Below are 22,345 nucleotides of genomic sequence, written 5' to 3' on the forward strand. Positions count from 1 at the left end.
ATTCAGCGGATGGACAGTCAGGAGAAGAATCTGAATGATACGGCCCGGGCTGTTCAAGCTTTGGTGACGCAGGTGTCCGAGCTCACCCAGCAAATTCAACATCTGCGAGCTCCCACTGCGCCACCCACACCGGCCGTTCCCCCCACACCATCAGCGAGCGCCTCCCAGTCGGAGCCCCGCCTACCTGTTCCGGAATCATACGCAGGTGAGCCCAACTTTTGTAGAGCTTTTCTGACACGTTGCTCGATGCATTTTGCCCTCCAGCCCAGAACCTTCTGCAACGAGAATGCCAAAGTGGCATTTGTGCTGACCTTGTTGACTGGGAAGGCAGCTCTATGGGGGACGGCGGTGTGGGAGAATCAAGACCCTTGCTGCGCCTCGTTCCAGACACTCACCGCCGAAATGAAACGAGTTTTCGACAGAGCGGTTGCCGGGAGAGAGGCGGCTCGGATGCTCGCGGAACTCAAACAAGGAGAGAGGTCAGTTTCAGATTACTCGATTGAATTCAAGACCTTGGCGGCTGAGTGTCAGTGGAACGAGGAGGCGCAGTGGGACATGTTCCTGCATGGGCTGGCTGACCGCGTCCAAAGAGAGATCTACGCCCTGGACCTTCCTACTTCCCTTGATGGACTGGTGGAATTGGCACTTCGAGTGGATGCACGACTGACTAGGGTCGAGCGACGGATGCTACCCAGCCGAGGATTAAGAGGAACTGAGAACCAGCGGTCCAGCGGCAGGGACGCGGTCAGCCTCGTCGACGATCACGAGCCCATGCAGGTCGGTCGAGCTCGGCTTTCCTGGGAGGAGAAGGAAAGGCGGAGATCCCAAGGCCTTTGCCTGTACTGTGGCGCCGCAGGACATTATGCTTACAACTGCCCGGTAAAAGGCCAAGCCCGGCAGTAAGTATGAGGCTACTGTCGGGTGGGATCTCTGCTGAGAAGACCTCATCAACATCTACGCTCCTCCCGGTAAGACTAAGATGGTCAGCCCACAATCACGACTGTCACGCACTGGTGGATTCAGGGGCCGAAGGTAATTTCATGGACCATTCATTTGCACTCAAGTTCCAAGTTCCCATCCAACCACTCACTCAAAGGATCGCTGTTCATGCACTCAACGGCCAGGATTTACCCACCATTGCACTCATCACCGGACCCATCACACTCATCACATCTGGCAATCACACTGAGACCCTTTCATTTTACATACTGGACTCACCTCTCGCACCTGTTGTTCTCGGACATCCTTGGCTCATCAATCACAACCCCAGAATAGACTGGCAGAAGAATTCAGTGTTGGAATGGAGCAGTAAATGTCATGAGTCCTGTCTTGTGTCTGCCTGTTCGTCTGTTTCTGTTTCTGTGTTTCAGGAGGTGGCAGTGGATTTGTCTAACGTGCCCGCGGAGTACCAAGACCTGAAGGAGGTGTTCAGTAAGTCTCGTGCTGCTTCTCTTCCTCCGCATCGTCCCTATGACTGTGCCATAGAGTTATTGCCAGGTAAGTCTCCGCCTAAAGGCAAGTTATATTCGCTTTCTGTCCCAGAAAGGGAGGCTATGGAGAAATATATTTCTGATTCTCTAGCGACGGGGTTCATCCGCCCTTCCTCTTCTCCAGCGGGGGCGGGGTTCTTTTTTGTGGGGAAGAAGGACGGATCTCTGCGACCTTGTATTGATTACCGGGGGCTGAACAGCATCACGGTAAAGAATACTTATCCTTTGCCGTTGATGTCTTCAGCTTTCGAGAGGTTACAGGGAGCATCCATCTTCACTAAATTGGACTTACGTAATGCTTATCATTTGGTCCGCATCAGGAAGGGGGATGAGTGGAAGACTGCTTTTAACACCCCCAGGGGGCACTTTGAATACTTGGTCATGCCTTTTGGGTTGTCCAACTCCCCAGCAGTCTTCCAGGCACTCGTCAATGACGTGCTGCGAGATATGGTCGATCAGTTCATATATGTCTACCTGGATGACATATTGATAGTTTCCTCTTCTCTCCAGGAACATGTGCAGCACGTTCGACGAGTGCTTCAGAGGTTGCTAGAGAATGGGCTTTTTGTCAAGGCGGAGAAATGCGTTTTTCATGCACAGTCTGTTCCTTTCCTAGGGTACATTGTGTCGTCTGAGGGAATACGTATGGATCCTGACAAGGTTAAGGCTGTGGTGGATTGGCCAAGTCCAGATTCCCGTAAGGCCCTACAGAGGTTTCTGGGGTTCGCCAATTTCTACCGGCGGTTTATTCGCAATTTCAGCCAACTAGCCTCAACTCTGACTGCCTTGACCTCCCCCAGAACTACGTTCAGGTGGTCAGACGCAGCTGAGGCTGCGTTTGCCAAGCTGAAGGGCCGCTTTGTTTCAGCCCCCATCCTCATTGCCCCTGATCCAGCACGTCAGTTTGTGGTGGAGGTCGACGCGTCAGAGGTGGGGGTAGGTGCAGTGATTTCCCAACGCTCTCTCACAGACGACAGGATGCATCCGTATGCGTTTTTTTCTCATCGTTTGTCCCCTGCCGAACGAAATTATGACATTGGTAACAGAGAGTTGTTGGCAGTCAAGTTAGCGTTGGAGGAATGGCGTCACTGGTTAGAAGGGTCGGGGGTGCCTTTTATCGTCTGGACCGACCATAAGAATCTGGAATACATTAAGACTGCCAAAAGATTGAACTCCAGGCAGGCTCGGTGGGCACTTTTTTTCGGACGTTTTGATTTTACTCTCTCGTACCGCCCGGGTTCTAAAAACATCAAACCCGATTCTTTATCGCGCATTTTTGATCGTTCCGAACGCCCGTCCACTCCCGAGTGCATTTTACCGGAGACTCTATTCATCTCCACACTCGTATGGGAGGTCGAATCGAAGGTCAAGAAGGCCTTAGAAGGGGTAACGCCTCCGCCCGATTGTCCACCGAACCGTTTATTTGTACCGGAGGGATTACGGTCTGACGTTATTCAGTGGGGGCATTGTTCCAACGTGGCTTGTCATCCAGGAGTTAGTCGTACCAAGTTTTTGGTCAAGCAACGATTCTGGTGGCCGCTTATGGCTCGTGATGTCCACAGTTTTGTTTTGGCTTGCTCTGTTTGTGCCGTTGGTAAGACCTCCAATCGACCCCCAGATGGGTTACTTCAACCGTTGCCTGTCCCTTCGAGACCCTGGTCCCATATTGCGCTAGATTTTATTACCGCCCTCCCGCCCTCCCGAGGCTACACGGTAGTTTTGACCGTGGTGGACCGGTTCTCGAAGGCGGCCCATTTTATTCCCTTGCCCAAATTACCTTCAGCCAAGGAGACAGCGTTGATTGTCGTTGACCACGTCTTTCGCTTACATGGCCTCCCGACAGACGTGGTTTCCGACAGAGGACCCCAATTTGTGTCCAAATTTTGGCAAGAGTTTTGTAAATTATTGGGAGCGACTGTCAGTCTGTCCTCAGGGTTTCATCCCCAGAGCAATGGTCAAACTGAGAGAGCCAACCAAGATTTGGAGAGGTCGTTGCGATGTTTGGTCTCCAAGAATCCTTCCTCATGGAGCCAACAATTGTCAATGGTGGAGTACGCCCACAATACGTTACCAGTGTCGTCTACGGGCCTGTCTCCGTTTGAGTGTAGTGTAGGTTACCAGCCACCAGTTTTTTCTAGTCTGGAATCCGAAGTCGCGGTTCCCTCTGCTCACGCCTTCGTCCAGAGGTGTCACCGCACTTGGACTAGAGCCCGTGAGACTCTACTCCAGGTGGGGGCGCGCACCAAGGCCAAAGCCGACCGCCACCGGTCTAGGCCTCCCGTATACGTTGTTGGTCAAAAAGTGTGGCTTTCTACCAAGAACATTCCTCTCCGCTCCGTCTCTAATAAACTTGCTCCCAAATTTATCGGCCCGTTCACTGTCACCAAGATCATTAGCCCGGTGACAGTCCGCCTCAAACTCCCTCCAGTGTACAGGAGGATTCATCCCGCCTTTCATGTTTCCAAGATAAAGCCCGTGTTTCGTTCTTGTATTAATCCGCCTGTCCCGGTTCCCCCCCCCGCCGCGGCTCGTAGAAGGGGAACCTACATATTCGGTTAACCGTATTCTGGACTCAAGGCGGAGGGGACGCGGTTTCCAGTACTTGGTGGACTGGGAAGGTTACGGTGCGGAGGAGAGAAGTTGGGTACCTGCTAGAGACATCCTGGATCACTCCCTTATTGATGATTACAATCGACAGGTAAGGGAGTCTGGGGACGCCCGGAGGCGTTCCTAGGAGGGGGGGTACTGTCACGGTTCATGAATTCACTGTTTCCTTCTTGTCTCGTGTACTTGTTGTTATGTGTGTGTGTGGGTGTGTGCGAGTGGGCGTTACCGCTCTGATCAGCGCATCAGCGATCCAGCTGATCTCACTCTCATCACCAGCTGCAGTCAATCCATCCACCTATAAAGTCTCACCGCACTTGTCTCTCTTTGTCAGATCGTTGTTTTGGTGTCTTCCGTGTGTGTGTATCCAGTCCCCGTCGGAGTTTCAGTTCCTGTCTTGATTTCCTGTTTGGTGTTCAACTGGTTTTCGTTCGTCATCTGGATTTCTTCACGATTCGTCATCACATCACTACACCACCGGATTGCTGACCATCTTGTCCCTGCGTCACCCAACCAGAGAGAGACCTGTTCATCTATTCCAGCCTGAGAGAGACTTGTTCATCTATTTTCCTCAAAGAGTTTTACTTGCATTATTGCTTCCGTCTCATTGAGCGTGACAATAATAACTTCCCCTTCTTCTTGCAATGACACTCATACTATATAGAACATAGCTTTTTAGCATCCGTGAAGTAATTACTTATTCAGAAGAAGTGCCTACTCAAGAGAGTATGTGAGGGTGCGGGACATCCTGTTACTCACATGAGATCCACCAATAGCAAAGCTCAACCATCATCCAATCAATTACCTATAGCCCTTTATATTTTCTTGTTCGAGAAGCTGTTTTACTCTGATACGTGGGCAACGATTAATCGCGATAAATCGCATCAAAAATAAAAGTTTGTGTTTACATAATATATGTGTGTGTACTGTGTATAATTATTTTGTATATATAAATACACACACATGCATGTATATAGAAAAATGTGTTCTTTATATATAAAATATTTATATATAATGTAAATTATGTATAAATATAATAAACATGCAAATAATTCATGCATATGTGTGTATTTATATATACAAAATAATTATACACAGTACACACACATATATTATGTAAACAGAAACTTTTATTTTGGATGTGATTAATCGTGATTAATCGTTGCCCAGCACTATCACAACTTCCGTTTCATGCCAACTTTAAATACATTTCTCTCTCCTCTTTTGAGACATTACTTTTTTATATCTTTACATTCCTCTTGAGTGACATCACTCAATCCATTCTCTTTATTTTCCCCCACTTCTCAATGTCTCTTACTGTTTAGCACAAGATTTTTCTGTTAATCCGAATCTCCTTTTGACTGGTCTTAAACACTCAGGTCATTGTCTGCATCCACACGTGCGGACGCACACACACACAGAATGTCATGCCAGTGCCAGGCAGTGTAAGAGCGACATGGCTGGAATGCAGATGGACAACGTGGGAAACACTGCATGCTTGTGTGCATGAATGTGAATTAGTAATAAAAGGCCATGAGTCGCCTGGCCTAAAGCCCACAGGGGTTACGCAGCGGCGAAGAGAACACCAACGTCATAACTTCCCACAAATACAAGGAAAGTGCAAACATACAAAGCTGCTACCAAGGGTATAGGGCTTCACTGATAAAAAACACACGTTTGAATGGTTCTCAGGGTGTGACATACAAAGGAACAAACTGTGCAGATTACTTTTGAAATCTTCAAACAAATTCAGTTTTGCCTGTCCTTGATAGTTTTTGGCTGTAAAAACCTAGTAGCCTGTAATCAAACTCTGTCACAAAGGACTGAAATGGAGAACCATTCAGAGCTAAATAATTCAGCTTGTAATCCTAAACCAAGAGAATCTGACTCCATTCACTACTTCACTAAAAATAACAATGAGGAATTCAATGCTATCTGAAATGAACCGTATTTCTCAGTGGATTTGAAAATCTTTAAAACTAAAATTACAGTTCTCCCTAAAAAAGTAACTGACTTTGTTACTTAGTACATTAAAAAAGTTTAATGAATTAATGTACACGGCAAAAGTGTAATGAATAACACCGTGTTCTAACAACACGCGACGCCGCACGATAAAAGGTATATTTTTCATGTTACACCGAAGCGATGCGATAAGATTCCAGCGACAAATAATTTGTCTGTCCACACTAGAAGCGACGTGACTGCGAGATGCGTCAAAATCAAAACCCACAGCCAATCAGAACAGCGTGTGGGCGGAGTCTAGCGGCAAGTGCACAGCACCAGAGAGTAATCTTGACGGCACTCGCAAGAAAATGGATAGGCTACATAATCAAATTCTCTAATATTACCATTTAAACATTATTAAAAATACATAGGCTAGCCTACTGAGTTACTAAAACAATCTTTGTCAAAGAATACACTTGTTTGTTCACACTTTGAACGTTCTTGTTACCATTTGTTTAATTTCAAGATCTGAGGTGAATTATCCATTGTTGCTTTTACAGCTACAAAGCTGGAGCAAAATGATATTCAAAGTCACATTGCATGCTTTTAACATTAAATAAAGCACTAAACAGTACCTGAGATTATCATTGCCACGCTTTGTGTTTGTTGTTCCAGCAGCGACATTGCACACGGTGTTAGAAACAGTTTCTATTTTTGTGCAACAATGAAAACAAAAACATGAAACACAAATGATATGATTAATATGATGATTGAATTGGATCATCGAAGGTCAGCAGCAAAGACATTGGTTAATAAAGTGAGATTAAATACATAAAGTATTGTGTTATTTTTTGTTTTTATTAACATTTGAGGGATACTGAATCTGTTTTTGGGCAAGTGAGATGAGTAAATCCATGCTTAAATTTAGTCTAGAACTACAACAACCATCATGTTTACTCTGCACTTACTCCCGATTTCTCTCAACAAGAGGACAGGAGGTGTAGTTCAATAAATGGGAAATTATTTGACAATTACTTATTTGACAAAGTAACTCAGATGTTTTGTTGTAAATTTAAAAGTAATGCATTAATTTACTGGTTATCCTACTTGACAAAAGTAATCTGATTACATAACTTGTGTTACTTTTAATATGTTACCCCCAATACTGGTCCAATAATAACAGATTACATAAATTACCTTTATTTTGTTTGTGTAGATCTGGCAGAAATCAGTCTGTCTTGTTTAAGGGAAGAGAGCACATGCACAAACACTCTCTTTGTTGTTTTCATGTTTTATGGGGACTTTCCATAATGATTTTACTGTACAAACTGTATATTCTATCCCCTTACAGCCCATAAACTATACCCATCACAGACATTTTTCTGCATTTTTACATTTTCAAAAAACATCACTTAGTATGATTTTTAAACTGTTTACCTCATGGGGACCAACAAATGTCCCAATCTTTGTGGCAAACGGTGAGGGAAACCGTTTTATTTTTACAGTTATGGTCCGGAAAGTATATTCAGGACAAAGTAGATGATACAGCAAGGGTTAAACAAGCCCAACTAATGCGCAACAGCGAGACAAGAGGTTATTTAAACATATCGCGACGCGAGCTGAGTTCGTCCATTCAAAAATACAGACACCGCAGATAGTAAATAGAGTGAAACCTCGAACTCTGAATATGCTAGATTTCACGAGTTCACACAAATAAATCGGATAAATTAAATTGGTAAACGTATTTGGCGTGCTGTCCGGGGAGAGGGCTCTGATCTAATTGGCCCGAACACTGAGTATTCACTCTATTCAATCGGGCTGCAAGCCACACATTCTTCCCACAAGGTTACACGGCGGCTAGGTCTGCTCTGAACTTATTGACAGAAGTTAAAATCTCAAAGGGCCTTAGGGAAGGGATAGTTTTAGAATGTTAGTGCTCCCGGGAACCTGTAATACAAACAACACTTGTTGCCCCAGGCCAGGGTATCAAATCCTTTATATACCAGAAACTAAACAAAGTCAAACAAAAGGTTTATTCATACAAAGCGAGATAAGAAAAACGCCTTGTTGTTATTCACGTTTTAATGCTAAACCCGTAGACAATTTGATCCCAAAGAGGTCACTCACTTTAGTGCAAAATACAATGTCCGTTAATGCAAGTTTTACTTGCTTTGAAAAATATAATCTGATAATTTGATGACAGAACAAACCTCACTTCTCATCAAAATACAAGCCATCTGATGTGATTTGCAAGCACCATACACCACCGTTCAAAAGTCTGAGGTCAGATTTAAAAAATATTTTTTAAAATTGTAATTAATCCTGTGATCAAAGCTGAATTTTCAGCAGCCATTACTCCAGTGTCACATGATCAGAAACATTATAATATGCTGTTTCAGTGCTCAAGAAACATTTCTTATAATCAGTTAAAAAAAGTGGTGCTGCTTAACATTTTTGTGGAAACCATGATACTTTTTCAGGATTATTTGATATAAAAAGTTCAAAATGTTTATTTTGTAAAAATAAAACAATATAAATGTAACAATATAAATGTCTTTACTGTTAGATTAATTAAATTTAATGCATCCTAACTCAAAAGAATTTCATTTTAAAAACAATCATATCGACCCCAAACTTTTGAACTGTTTTATTATAATAGGCCTATAGTTTTTTTTTTTTATCTTACCCTCCCCAAACTTTTGAACTAATATTTTATTATTAGCAAAACAAATACGTATATTTTTAATCTTACCCTCCCCAAACTTTTGAAATAAGTCTTTAATAGTATAGTATAAAAGTATATATTTTTAAATCTTACCTTCCACAAAGTTTTGTACTAATATTTTATTATAGTATAAAATAATTCAAAAAAAATTTCTTAATTAACCGACCCCAAACTTTTAAACTAATATTTTATTAAAGTGTAGTTCATTTATTTCTTCTAAACATCTAATCGATTTAAAAGTTAATATTTATTGTATAAAAGCGGCATTAAATTTTTTAAATCTAATTTATTTAAATTGGTTTCTAAACACTCTACACCATAGGAGGGATGTGCTTGACTTCCTGTCTGCAGTCCAGATGTAGCTCTATAGAAAATGTACGGTCCATCATGAAAAGGAGAATCAGAAACAACGATGACCACAGACTATTGACCAGATGTCTTGTATCAGGCAAGATTGGGCAAAAAGTCCACTTGCAAAACTTCAATTAATATCCTCAATTCCCAAACATTTAAAAAGTGTAATTAAAACGTGACAATGGTAAACATGCCTGTGTTGCAGCCATCAAAATAGTTTATATTTACAAAATACACTTAAGTTGGTCAGTGAAAACTCTTGTCTTTCTTCTTTGTAGAAACTCTTTCTTTGTACTTTTGTCAGTTAAATAAAGGTTCAAGAGAATTAACAAATCAGATTCTTGATTTTATTGCATTTTACAAAATGTCCCAACTTCTCTGGATTTGGGGTTGTACTTACAATACTGTCATACCAGCTTGTAGTCAGCAGTTCGTTTTAGCCAAGTTGCTTCTAAATGTAATTGCATTTATCCCAGCTAGTAAAATTTCACATGAAACAAAAAAAAAGAAATGAAACTAATTCATTTAAGATAATAACAATCTTCTTTTGTTTATTAGAAATGTTCAAAACAAAGTTAGGCCCAACACAAAGACAGACAATAAATGCAGAATGAAAGTTCGGTAGTCACTGAAAATGACATCGAGTTCAGTGATTCATGTACAGTCCCCATTAAATGATACAAGGAGTTGAAACCAGAGAATAAACACTCCTCCAAGTCTCTTCACAGAGGGGGGGGGGGGGGGGGGGGGTGGCGGGGGGAAGCAAGAAGAACTTTAATACATATAAAAATCAGTCCTTCAGCACTTTTTCTTTTTCTTCTTCTTGTCTTCCTTGCTGGCGTCATCATGGGCTTTCCTCTTAGCAGCTAGCTTGTTAGCCTGTTGGAAAGGGTGCATTAGATTTATGAACAATAAAGTCGATCAAGGTCACTGGAACTCAAATAATGAGCCAAATGTAGGTCAAGCACCTTTTAAAAGGTCTTTGACAGCCACTGTTTCCAGCTCTTAATTAGTGCTACATTTACTCCTTTAACCATTAACCAAAGCACACATTTTCAACATCATAGACTTTATCTTACTGCATAAAATAATAAGAAAAAATAAATAAAGTCATTATTCGGTCTAGTTCTATACAATTCTTTTTTAAATTATTTACAAAAGAGAGCATATACGATTGTAAAATGGTACCTGACACAACTATTTCTACGCAGTCTTACCTCTCTGACGTTTCTCTTCTTGCCAAACATGATCTTGTCATAGAGGTATTTCTCTCTCTTCTTCATCATCATGATGGCCAGCCTCTTCTCCTCTGCTTTCTCCTCCTCTGCGGCTCGCTTACGGTTCTCTGCTTTGGCTTTCCCAGGAGTCACCTTTACTGACAAGCTCTGAGGGAGAACCAGCACATGACAAACTTTTACACTTATCTTTTTACATTTATTTAACATATTCCTCTAACTTTATGGGTTTAAATGAGTCAATGGCGTCAAAAAGCGAAACTGCAAAAATGATTTCTTCAAATTTAAAACTATCTTACCTTTCCCCGAGATCTCTTCTCCTCCATTTCAGCTAGATTTGCCTCATCTTCTTCCTCACTTTGATCATCTTCCTCGTCGTCCTCCTCCTCTTCTTCCTCCTCCTCCTCCTCCTCTTCCTCCTCGTCTTCTTCCGTTTCTGTGAAGAGTCCATTTTTTAAGTCAACAATCACTCAACATTCACACATAATCATATCAAAATCAGTATGGCAAAAGCCCTCACGTGGCTTCTCTCCTCTCTGCAGGGCCATGAGCTTGAGCTTCTCAGGAGGCACATAATCTCCCTCAGTCTCCTCCACGAATGGTGACAGATGGGGCGGCAGTGTAACTCCCAAGAAGTATTCCTCTACGGGTAACAGTATCTTAGCGTTGACAGAGTCATACACCCACTGGGGCTGGATGTAATACCTGCAAGGATGAGAAATGCATTAAGTACAAGAATATACATTATTGATGTTAACACCTGCCAATAATGTTGGATTTTAAAAAGGCATTATTGCGCTTAAACAGTCAAAACACAAAATAATGTCAAAATGCTAGTCTTTGCGAGTATTCACGCAAACACAGTTACGTTTTAAGTGAAAGTAAACAGTTGAGAAAAAATATGCATGTGTAACAGTATAATGGGGTAGTAAAGTGACAGCAGCCTATGAGATAATATAAAAAAATATCTATATGGCCGTTTTTCCTCATGGTATCAGTCAAAATTGTGGCCAGTAAAAATGTAGAGTGGCCAGTAAGTTTGGAAAACCACTAGCCACAGTGGCTGAAGCCCTGATTATTATGCATACAATCAGAGAGAGTTGGTGTCAGACCTGTTGATATACTGCTTGTCAATGCTGGGTCTGTCCACAATGTGATGTGTGATCGTTTCGTCTGTGGCATCATATGTGCTGCCAATGCACAGTGATTTATCCCAGGACACTTCTCCACCGAAACACCTGCACAATGGAAGACATTCTTATAGACATACTATAGCCTTAGAAAAACACACATCTACGAACAGTTACTTGTAAATCACAGAGTAAAACCAATCACACTTATTGCACTTTCCACAAATAGGGACTTTGTAAAAAAAATAAGGAAGATAAAAATAAAAAACATTTAGTTTTTCTTTTATACAAGGTTAGCAATTTTAAAGCCTAATTTGTTTAGCTTTTGCGTTTTTATATATATATATATATATATATATATATATATATATATATATATATATACACTGCTCAAAAAAATTAAAGGAACACTTTGAAAACACATCAGATCTCAATGGGGAAAAATATCATGCTGGATATCTATACTAATATGGACTGGGTAATGTGTTATGAACGAAAGGATGCCACATCGTTTGATGGAAATGAAAATAATCAACCTACAGAGGATTGAATTCAAAGACACCCCGGAAATCTAAGTGAAAAAATGATGCAGCAGGCTTGTCAATTTTGCTGAAATTTCATTGCAGCAACTCAAAATGGTTCTCAGTAGTTTGTATGGCCCCCACGTGCTTGTATGCATGCCTGACAACGTCGGGACATGCTCCTACTGAGATGACGGATGGTGTCCTGGGGTATTTCCTCCCAGATTTGGACCAGCGCATCACTGAGCTCCTGGACAGTCTGAGGTGCAACCAGGTGATGTCAGATGGACCGAAACACAATGTCCCAGTGGTGTTCTATTGGATGTAGGTCAGGTGAGCGTGGTGGCCCTTCAATGGTATCATTCCTTCATCCTCGAGGAACTGCCTGCATGCTCTCGCCACATGAGGCCGGGCATTGTTGTGCACCAGGAGGAACCCAGGACCCACTGCACCAGCATAGGGTCTGACAATGGATCCAAGGATTTCATCCCGATACCTAATGGCAGTCAGGGTGCCATTGTCTAGCCTGCAGAGGTCTGTGCGTCCCTCCATGGATATGCCTCCCCAGACCCTCACTGACCCACCACCAAACCGGTCATGCTGAACGATGTTACAGGCAGCATAACATTCTCCACGGCTTCTCCAGACCCTTTCCTGTCTGTCACGTGCTCAGGGTGAACCTGCTCTCATTTGTGAAAACCACAGGGCACCAGTGGCGGACCTGCCAATTCTGGTGTTCAATGGGAAATGCCAATCGAGCTCCCTGGTGCTGGGCAGTGAGCACAGGGCCCACTAGAAGACGTCGGGCCCTCAGGCCACCTTCATGAAGTCTGTTTCTGATTGTTTGGTCAGAGACATTCACACCAGTGGCCTGCTGGAGGTCATTTTGTAGGGTTCTGGCAGTGCTCATCATGTTCCTCCTCGCACAAAGGAGCAGATACCGGTCCTGCTGATGGGTTAAGGACCTTCTACGGCCCTGTCCAGCTCTCCTAGTAGCTGTCTGTCTTCCTGGAATCTCCTCCATGCTCTTGAGACTGTGCTGGGAGACACAGCAAACCTTCTGGCAATGGCACGTATTGATGAGCCATCCTGAAGGAGCTGGACTGCCTGCGCAACCTCTGTAGGGTCCAGGTATCGCCTCATGCTACCAGTAGTGACACTGACCCTAGCCAAATGCAAAACTGGTGAAAAACAGTCTGAAAAGATGAGTAGGGAAAAAATGTCAGTGGCCTCCACCTGTAAAACCATTCCTGTTTTGGGGGTTGTCTCACTGTTGCCCATCTAGTGAACCTGCTGTTAATTTCATTAACACTAAAGCAGTTGAAACTGATTACCAACCCCCTCTGTTACTTAACTGACCAGATCAATATCCCAGGAGTTTAACTGACTTGATGCTATTCTCTGATTAAAAAGTGTTCCCTTTATTTTTTTGAGCAGTGTATATATATATATATATATATATATATATTTATTTATATTTTCACATTAGAAAAGGTAATCAGGTTTTAAAATGGCAAACAACTTATAATGTTTAGGTGTGTATATGAAGAGTTCAGATGCAAAAGCCTCTAATGGCGCTTTTCCATTACCAGTACCATCTCAACTCGACTCAGCTCGGCTCGCTTTTCGCTCCGTTTTCCATTGCAGATAGTACCTCCACAATAGTACCTGGTCGTCATAGCGACGCTGCAGGAAACTGCCGTGACTTAATCTTTTACGCGAGACGCACACACACAGGACAATGGAGGAAATCGAGTGTATGCTGTTTTGGATGTTTTTGTTTTTGTTGTTTTTTATTCAGGATACTCCGTCTGGCGCGTGCAATGATGACGCAGTGAATAGTGACGATTCTCTCTGACCAATCAGCAGTCTGCCTTGTTTTCACGTCACATTTTAGTATCGCCTCGGCTCGCCTCAGCTTGCTTAGAACCTCGCCGGAGGTGGTACGAAAAAAAGTACCTGGAAGCAGGTACAGGTACAACTTTTACACAGTGGAAAACCAAACAGAGCCGAGTCGAGCCGAGCCGGTACTGTGTAGTGGAAAAGCGCCATAAGTGCCATCTGAAATTTTCTTCTAGAAAGACCTCTTTTTATCAAGGTCGTATATATAAGTTCAGCAATTTTACTTAAATGACAATTCATAGGTAATCTTCATTGCCATTTAAGTGAAATTACTGAACTTAAATATACGAGCTTGATAAAAATGATCATTCTACAAGAAAATTTCAGATGGAACTTAGAGGCTTTTGCATGTGAACTCTTCATATATACATGTGTGTGTGTACACAAATAAAATATTTTTTTTTACTGAATATTGTAGTTTGGTAGCAAATGGTTGATTGTAGTTACTAGTTATTGATCAAATTATATTTTAAAAATTATTGATTAGATAACTATGTGATTACAATAACTTTGATTATAGGGTTGAATAGTTGACCTTGAATACAAGTTTAGAAAATTCAATTATTCCTTTGTGTTCTCACCATGCTGTACAAATGATGTCACAGAGAACGATACATTTTTTAATTAAGGAAAATGTTACCTATGCAGTAACAGTGTGAGAAACAGCTAAACATTACATGATTTGTTAGTTAAAATTAGATAATTAAAAAAATATTTCTACAGTGAACTGAATATCAATTAAACAGTCACAATTATGACATTATAGCATGATTTGCACTGCCACATTCATTTGAGAAAGCGAAAACCACTGAGATGGGACAAATGCAAATATTTTCATAGATTATCAAAATTATCTAATACCTCTTAGGAACATGGGATTTGTGCCTTCATTTCTTTGAAAACAACAACAACAAACCAATTTGTACCCTATTTAAGGAAAGTGCCATAGACAGAATGACGTGTGATAAAAATGAGCTGGCATGTCACACCTGATCACAAAAGCCAGCGATTCCCTGGGAACTTCTCTGTTTAGGAAAAACTTCAGGCCCTCGAAGAACTTCTTCTGTTTGATCTGCTCCTGCTCCATCTTCTCTCTCACCTCCATCTTCTCCAGGTCCTCCTGTATTTGAAAGTGCATATATAAATAAAGCTCAATAAATGCTGTATAAAAATAATGAGGACAAAGTTCACCTGCAGTCACGCTGGTTTCATCAGAATGTTTTTTTAACACCTTCACCATGTAACCATAGCAACAGTCTCCCCTCAGTGAACATGAAACATGAGGTCCGTCCAAAACAACAATTAATCAAACCACGGGTTAAATGCTTCACTGACATCTTGTGATGTGTGACTAAATAACAAGCGTCTTGTGACACTTTCTTTTAGTGAACTTGAAGAGTGGAAAGTTATTGTGGATTCATATAGTTGCAGTAATTACAGAGGCCACGTGTGCTTTAGCAAGGAATCTGACGGCTTTGAGTTTGCTACCATACAGCTCTTCTATATTCTGACCTGTGAACCACTTTGAGCTGCATTTTATGAAAGGTGCTCTACAAATAACTTTTTTATTAGTTATTAAATTTAAAATCTTTGAACTTTGTATCACGTTTTCATGTCATACATTTTTGCCTCAAACAATTTTTGAGCTATTTTAGGTCTAAATAACAACGTTATGAATATAAATTGTCCAAATAATCACTGGTAAATTTGTTTTTTAGGAAGTGCACAGGTTTTAAAGGGGTCATTCACTGTTGGCAAAATGGACATTAAATAAAACTTGGCTGCATATGTGGTAGAAAGGCGGAAAAAAATTAAATCGTTGCTACCTGACTAGAGAAAACAGAAAAACAAGACTGTGGTCTTCCCTTTTGCCAATTAGGTAGGAAAACTTCAACACCCACAATGCACTGGATATGTTACTGTCCAAGGCCACTCCCAGTCTGCTATAAGCTTAACAAGTAGCGCCTTGCTTGAGTAGGAAACACTTCTTAGAAAACTTTATTCACAATGGTATCGACTTGTATTGCTCCCGAGTGCAAGAATTCAAAGAGTAAACGTTTAGCAGGAGTGAGTTACTATCGGTTTCTGGTGAAGAATCCAGCGCCTTGCAGGCAGTGACTAAAGGCTGCAAAGAATCGTGAATATGGAGAGAACGCCGTGAGGGAAAATCTGAAAAATCTGTTTATAGACGCCATTTCAAATTAGACTACTATGAACAAATCTGAGAGAAACTGCTGTTCCGTCAGTTACACAAAATACAAAAATTTACAAAAGTGTGGAAGTATAATCTGTAGTTTTCACGAAAGCCCAGGAGCTGTCAAAAATCATGAAGCAAAATGCATTCATTCGGCGGACTTTTGTTGACAAATACATGGGAATTTTTCAGTCCAGGTAACATGGAGAAAGAGTCCCTTAAAATGAAGACAGCTGTCACTCGCTCACCCCTTCAGTAGGGAAATGGTCCAGTTCTGTCTCCTCCTCCTCCGCTGATGGGACCATACGGGCCAGACTGGCACTCAACGCTGACAGTTTCTGGAGGGAGATGTGAAGAGGCAAGTCTCTAAACACACTGTAATATTTGGCACAAGTTCATGTTGATATGAAAAGAGGAAATGAACTAGTCTTGTACCTCAGTATAGCTTTCTGATTCCAGGGCATAATCTTCTTCAAACTCTGATTTGAGACTGATCTCTCCTTGTCCATCAAGCTAACATGAAAAAAAAAGAAAAAAGATAGAGATTCAATTCCCAACTGGAACAAATTGGAATTCTGAATAATATAAAGGCATTTAAAGGAAGCACATTTGATACCTTGGGCGGGTAGACAAGGTTGAGAGTCTGGTAAAGACGGAAGTTGACAAAGCCAAGCAGTGTTGTGTAGAATTCGGTAAACGTGGCCATGACTCTGTAGTCCACATCTGTAGGGTGCTGAGGAAAACAGGGACAGGGGTGCGTTATATTAAACGGTCATCATGAAAGACCTCAGCATCCAAAATACTGCATCCTACTAAGACACTGACCCAGATGATCAATGATTTTAACATAGGTAACAACAGCAATATGATAAAGATCCTATTTGGGATCAAACCTGCTTCAAGTTTTTTTCATGTGTGGTACTTCAGTAAAATAGGGCGGGAAAATCAACTATTTTATACTCACATCATGGGCAAACTGATATGGTATGATCCATGTGATGGTTTGCCCCAAGACCTCTGCCTGGTAGTAAATGCCCTTAATGGAAAGAAAAACCTGAAGGAAAAAATAAATCATAAAGAGTCAGAGAAGTGTAACATTCTTTTTTTTTAAATTCACACTTTTCACTCTTAGCATAAGTAATACAACACCTTTCTCAGGGAGCGTGAGGAGATAATGTAGTTCATCCACTCGACGCTGAGTCTCCGGCACAGCTGAATTGTCTGAACGTGGCATTTTCCCGTGCGAGCAAATGTAGAGAACAGGAAACACATAGAGAGGGAATCATCTACATCTCGAAGAGCATCAATGAACGTGGGATATCTGGGAAAAACAAACTTATTTTATAAACCGTTCACAAAAAAAGAAAGTTGATCAATGTTGCAGCTGAACAAAACGAAGTGAAATTTGAGATAAAGAAGCTAATTATGGTGGCAGATTTTATAGAAGATTTGACAAGTTATGGTAAAATAAGTTTAACTAACAGTTTGGGATATTTCCCCACTCAAGTAGATGTTAGAGGAAAACCGGAAAGAAGGCTGCACTTGTCAAGCTATTTCATGGTATTTTCTAGTGAAATAGTTATAAATTGCAAATACAAGCCCAATGTCTTTATTTTGGTATTGCCAATTTGCGCAGTCATAATAGTAACAATTATTTTTTAGTTTTTTCTTTGAGAGAAATGAATACTTTTATTCAGCACGGATAAATTAAGAACGCCAGAAAGGGCATTTATAATAATACAAAATATTTATTTCAAATAAATGCTGTTCTTTTAAACCGTCTATTCATCAAAGAATCCTAAAAAAAAAAAAAAACCTGCATCGTTTCCATTCAAAATGAGCAGCACAAATGTTTTCAACACTGATAATAGGAAATGTTTCTTGAGCAGCAAATCAGCATATTACAATGATTTCTGAACGATCCTGTGACACTAAAATACATTAAAACAGATCACTTTCAATTGTAATAATATTTCACAATATTACTGAATAAATGCAGCCTTGTTGAACACAAGATACTTGCAAAAACATTTCAAAATCTTACCGACCCCAAACTTTTGAACGGTTTAAATAAATAAAAACTTCACATATCCCAAAACCTGCTGATGCAACAGTTGCAGACAGAGGCAGATGGACGGATGAAGAGACAAACGGTCTACGAGACAGTGAGTCGGGCCAAGATAATTAAAGTATCGTATTATGATTTCTCACAACTGATCTGTTTTGTGGACATGGGTTGAGACTCTTCCCAGACTCACAACAGTGTTTGGACACAAATAGATGCTTATCACATAACACTGTCTGGACACACAACAGCATGTTGGTGTTGTTGAGCGAGAGAGTTGAAGTGTGTCCTCTGCAGGCCACAGAGAGCACTGCATTCACGCTCACCTCTCCTTGATGATGTGGTCCAGTTTGTACACAGGCTTGTTCTCTTTCAGTCTCTCCACTCCACCCCACTCAGCCTTGCCATAAGCCTTCCGCAGTTTCCGCACAAAAATCTATAATCAAGTAATACACAGTGAGTACACAGACTGTCAGAGGTGTGTGCAAATAATACTGCATAAGTTACTACTAGATATTTATCAGTCGATCAAAAACTAATTCTGGCCATATAAGCATGAAAAGATCTGATGATTTACTAATAATCAGCTGGGTACATTTTTATGTCAGGTTTTTTCTGCTTCTAATAATTAAAAAAATAACCAAATAAATGAAATCTGCAAAATGTAAGGCATGTTTTCAGATGCCCCTTGTATGCATTAAACAGGTTCTGTTAGTAAAGCTTCAGAGTTTGACAAGTTACTCTTGCAACTTGCACATTTTCTACTTAAACAATAAAAAAAGTCATAATTCTTTTTTTCTAAGTTCATGCGGAAACTAATGTGATCTTCTACTTGCATTAAGCCACCGAATCAAGTGTCTAAACATTTTTATGAGAGATTTCACTGGCTAGAGTGACACAATGGCACGCGTTTTTTGCAGCAAATATGCGAGAAAAAAACAGCTAAATAATTCAATATAGGGGCCAAAAGCATATATATTTTTTAATACAAATAATGAAAATACAATTTCATGAAAAGTAAAAAATATTTATATGGCCAATATAATCTCTCAATTTACCCAAGTTACCCTATCTGTGATGTATCATATCATAAACAATAAAACAGACTGAGTGTGAATAGAAAAAAAGTTTTTGTAAAACATGTTTTAAAAGGCATCTCAGCTTCTCAGTAATTTCTGACTTCACAACTGATAAAAAGCGGGTTCTTAATTTCATTGTGCCTGTCATACATACAACTAACACGCACAATTGAATAATTCTGAGTGGAAATGGCTCTATATTAAAGGTGCAGTGAGCGATTTCTGAGATCAACCCACACTAACACACCCCTCCCTTCATTGCTCCGCCCCCAAAATACAATGTATATAGCGGATGACTCTTTATCAGATGAAATGAAGCAAAATAATGTGAAGGCGACGGACGAATGACAAGGAAGAACAAAAACACAGTCCACAAGAGTATGTACAAGCAAGAGTTGGTTGTTAGTCTCCAGCAGCTCCAGAAAAACAATGACACTCAAAACTATCCTGTTACTACAGCTAACATTACAACAACAGCTTATTTGGAAACGGCAGGTCTCGGTCCTGTCGATGTTTCGACAGAAATATGAATGAAACATGGACCAAATGTCCATCCAGATGCGATGTCACCAGATGCGACCCTAAAAAGGACAGAATGCTGAAGTGTTTACGCAGTTTTATTGTCAGTCACGATGTTGCCCATCACAGTTCGGTACAGGCATCAGAACCACGTCTCTTGCAGCAGATCTTTGTTTGTGTGTGATGGAGGGATTTCTGCCGCTTTTTTTGACTCCTATACACCTTTTATAAGCTCTTCACAGGACTAAAAACAACAACAAGCGAACCGAACTACAAGTGTGAACGCACCGTTATATTGTCACTGACATTTCAATTTAAATGTAGTTCAAGACTTGAACACGAAAAAGAGATCAAAATAAGGATTAGAGAAAGCAGCTGCAAACACACAGCAGTTTTAGCTCTCCCAGAGTTCTTACCTTGTACTCTCTGAACTTGCCAACGATTGGCTCATGCAGGAGGAAGCGGATGTCCTTCAGCAGGTAGAAGGTTCTAGGGGCTGTCGAGCCCTTGTTGACCTTCTTTTTGTGTTTGGGCTCATGAGGATAGATTCCTTTCAATATACACAATCGCCTATAAAATGAGATGTATGTATTAATTCACAATGAATTTTATTAAATGCATAAATATGAAACAGAGCAGGTTACAGTACATACATACATCTGTGGTTCATAAACAACACCAGGGAAGAAATACTAAAATGATAAAGCTAACTAACTGCATAACTGCCCTTACAAAATAAGTTTATAAGTAACTAAAACTTTTAACTAAAAATAAGTCTACTTTCAATCTACTTTTCATGTACTTCTCAGAAATATACTTAAAATTACACTCAAGTATACATGACATACTGATAGAAAAATCTAAGTATATTTGGCCAATAGGCTACTTGTATTCAATCTTTTGATCGAGATATACTTAAAAGTATAAATAAGTATTCTCAGTATACTTGGCTTGTAGTTGTGTTTGCTCTTTTGATTGAGTAGCCTGTAAAATACCTTTTCACATAGTTTTACATTGTCTTATCAGCTTACATTTTATGAAAATATTGATTCATAATTAAAACAGATATGTTCCTAATTCTGAGTATGTGAATTTTTGTGTAGGCTAGTCCACTGGTAGTGTACATATGAATATACTCAAAGACAAAGTACAGTTAAAGGTATATTTCAAGTATAAAAAATGATTACCTAAATATGAACATAGTTCAAGTGCAAAAAATAATATATACATAGTAAACTACAAGTATGATTTTAATTTCACTTACAAGTATACTTGCAGAATTAAACTATTAAACTTGAAGTTTACTTAAAGTATACTTCAAAGTGTATTTTCATAAACTAATTTTTTTTTATTTGATTAGTAAACTATCAGTATACAGTATACTAAGTTCACTTGCAGTTGCAGTAAAAGTGAAAAACGTAGTTGTAAACTAGTTGTATACTGAAAGTTCACTACTGTTACACTTAAAGTATACTTTTATACACTAAAAAGTTGGCCAATTTAGACAAGTAGTATTAAAATAGTACACTTACAAGTATACCACTAGTAAATTGATATTAATATACTTTCTACATAAAATTCAATTGAACTAAGTATAGGCTACTTAATAAAATTAACTTATTTTTGTAAGTGTATATAGTTGAGAAGATGGCTAAATAAATAGACTTAATATTATCTTTCAAAACTAACTTTTAAATACACTTTGTTGCTGATGTCAAAGGTCACATGTCCGCACAGATTTAGTTGTCATTTAGAGACATAGTTAAAAAGTAGTTGAAAACCACTGACATACACTGCAATTAATATGTACATACCGCTGAATAAAGTATGTGACATTCTATATGCACTATACAATTATATAATATGATGAATGTAAAATGACCAAAACATCAGCATAGAACATTTAGTTAAATCTGATGCTTTGTTTTGTTAACTAACCTGAAATCAGCCAGACTCAGACTCAGCTTCTTGCGGGCTTTATTCCTGGTGATGTAGTTAGTGGCTGATCCACTCTCATACTACACAAAAACAAATGACAGGTTAGCAAGTGCTCTGACATGACTCGAGGATGATTATACAGAAATAAAGACTCATTTACACTGCGTGTCAGATCTTATGACGAATTAGGCTTAAGAACCCTTAAGAAAAGCAGCAAACAGCTGAAAAATCAAGTCACAATTATGCTGTAGATCTTCATACATATCTTTATCATATGTATGCATATTTAAAATGTTAGATGTAACGTTATACAGTATCATGTGTTTAAGCACACACGTTTGCAGGGCCTTGCTCTCATCAACACATGTTTTGTTTACCGACAGTTTTGGTCTGATTCGCTGCCTTACCTTTTTCTTTTGTAATCCGCCCATTACAGCGGATGGTATTTCCACACGACAAAACCTAAAATAAAACCTATTGCAGTAAAACTGTAAAAAGATCCCAGATCAGAGCCAGTAGTAACGTGCTTCTTCCGAACACACGTGTTTTGTGTGACGTCTGTTGGCTGAGACTCTAGGACCCTTGAAATGGGTGCGCCCGCAGAAATGCCTGCATAGAAATGCATGAACGTGTCGTAGTGATAGA

At 40.2% G+C, this 22,345-nt stretch overlaps 1 protein-coding gene across 1 annotated transcript; it reads right to left on the minus strand.

Moving 5' to 3' along the window:
• Positions 1-9,450: 9,450 nt before the first annotated feature.
• On the minus strand, positions 9,451-22,268 carry pes (pescadillo). The gene is made up of 15 exons (XM_082170799.1): positions 22,108-22,268; positions 21,701-21,780; positions 20,179-20,332; positions 18,491-18,600; positions 17,249-17,420; positions 17,064-17,153; positions 16,716-16,832; positions 16,535-16,612; positions 16,348-16,437; positions 14,895-15,025; positions 11,465-11,590; positions 10,873-11,057; positions 10,652-10,788; positions 10,335-10,502; positions 9,451-9,996 (listed from the first exon to the last, which is right to left on the minus strand). Exons 1-15 carry the CDS (start codon positions 22,129-22,131, stop codon positions 9,916-9,918), a joined length of 1,743 nt encoding a protein of 580 aa, XP_082026925.1. The 5' UTR covers positions 22,132-22,268; the 3' UTR covers positions 9,451-9,915.
• Between the last annotated feature and the right edge of the window lie 77 nt (positions 22,269-22,345).

The sequence above is a fragment of the Leuciscus leuciscus genome, assembly GCF_965113295.1.
Source record: "Leuciscus leuciscus genome assembly, chromosome: 5".
Classification (NCBI taxonomy): domain Eukaryota; kingdom Metazoa; phylum Chordata; class Actinopteri; order Cypriniformes; family Leuciscidae; genus Leuciscus; species Leuciscus leuciscus.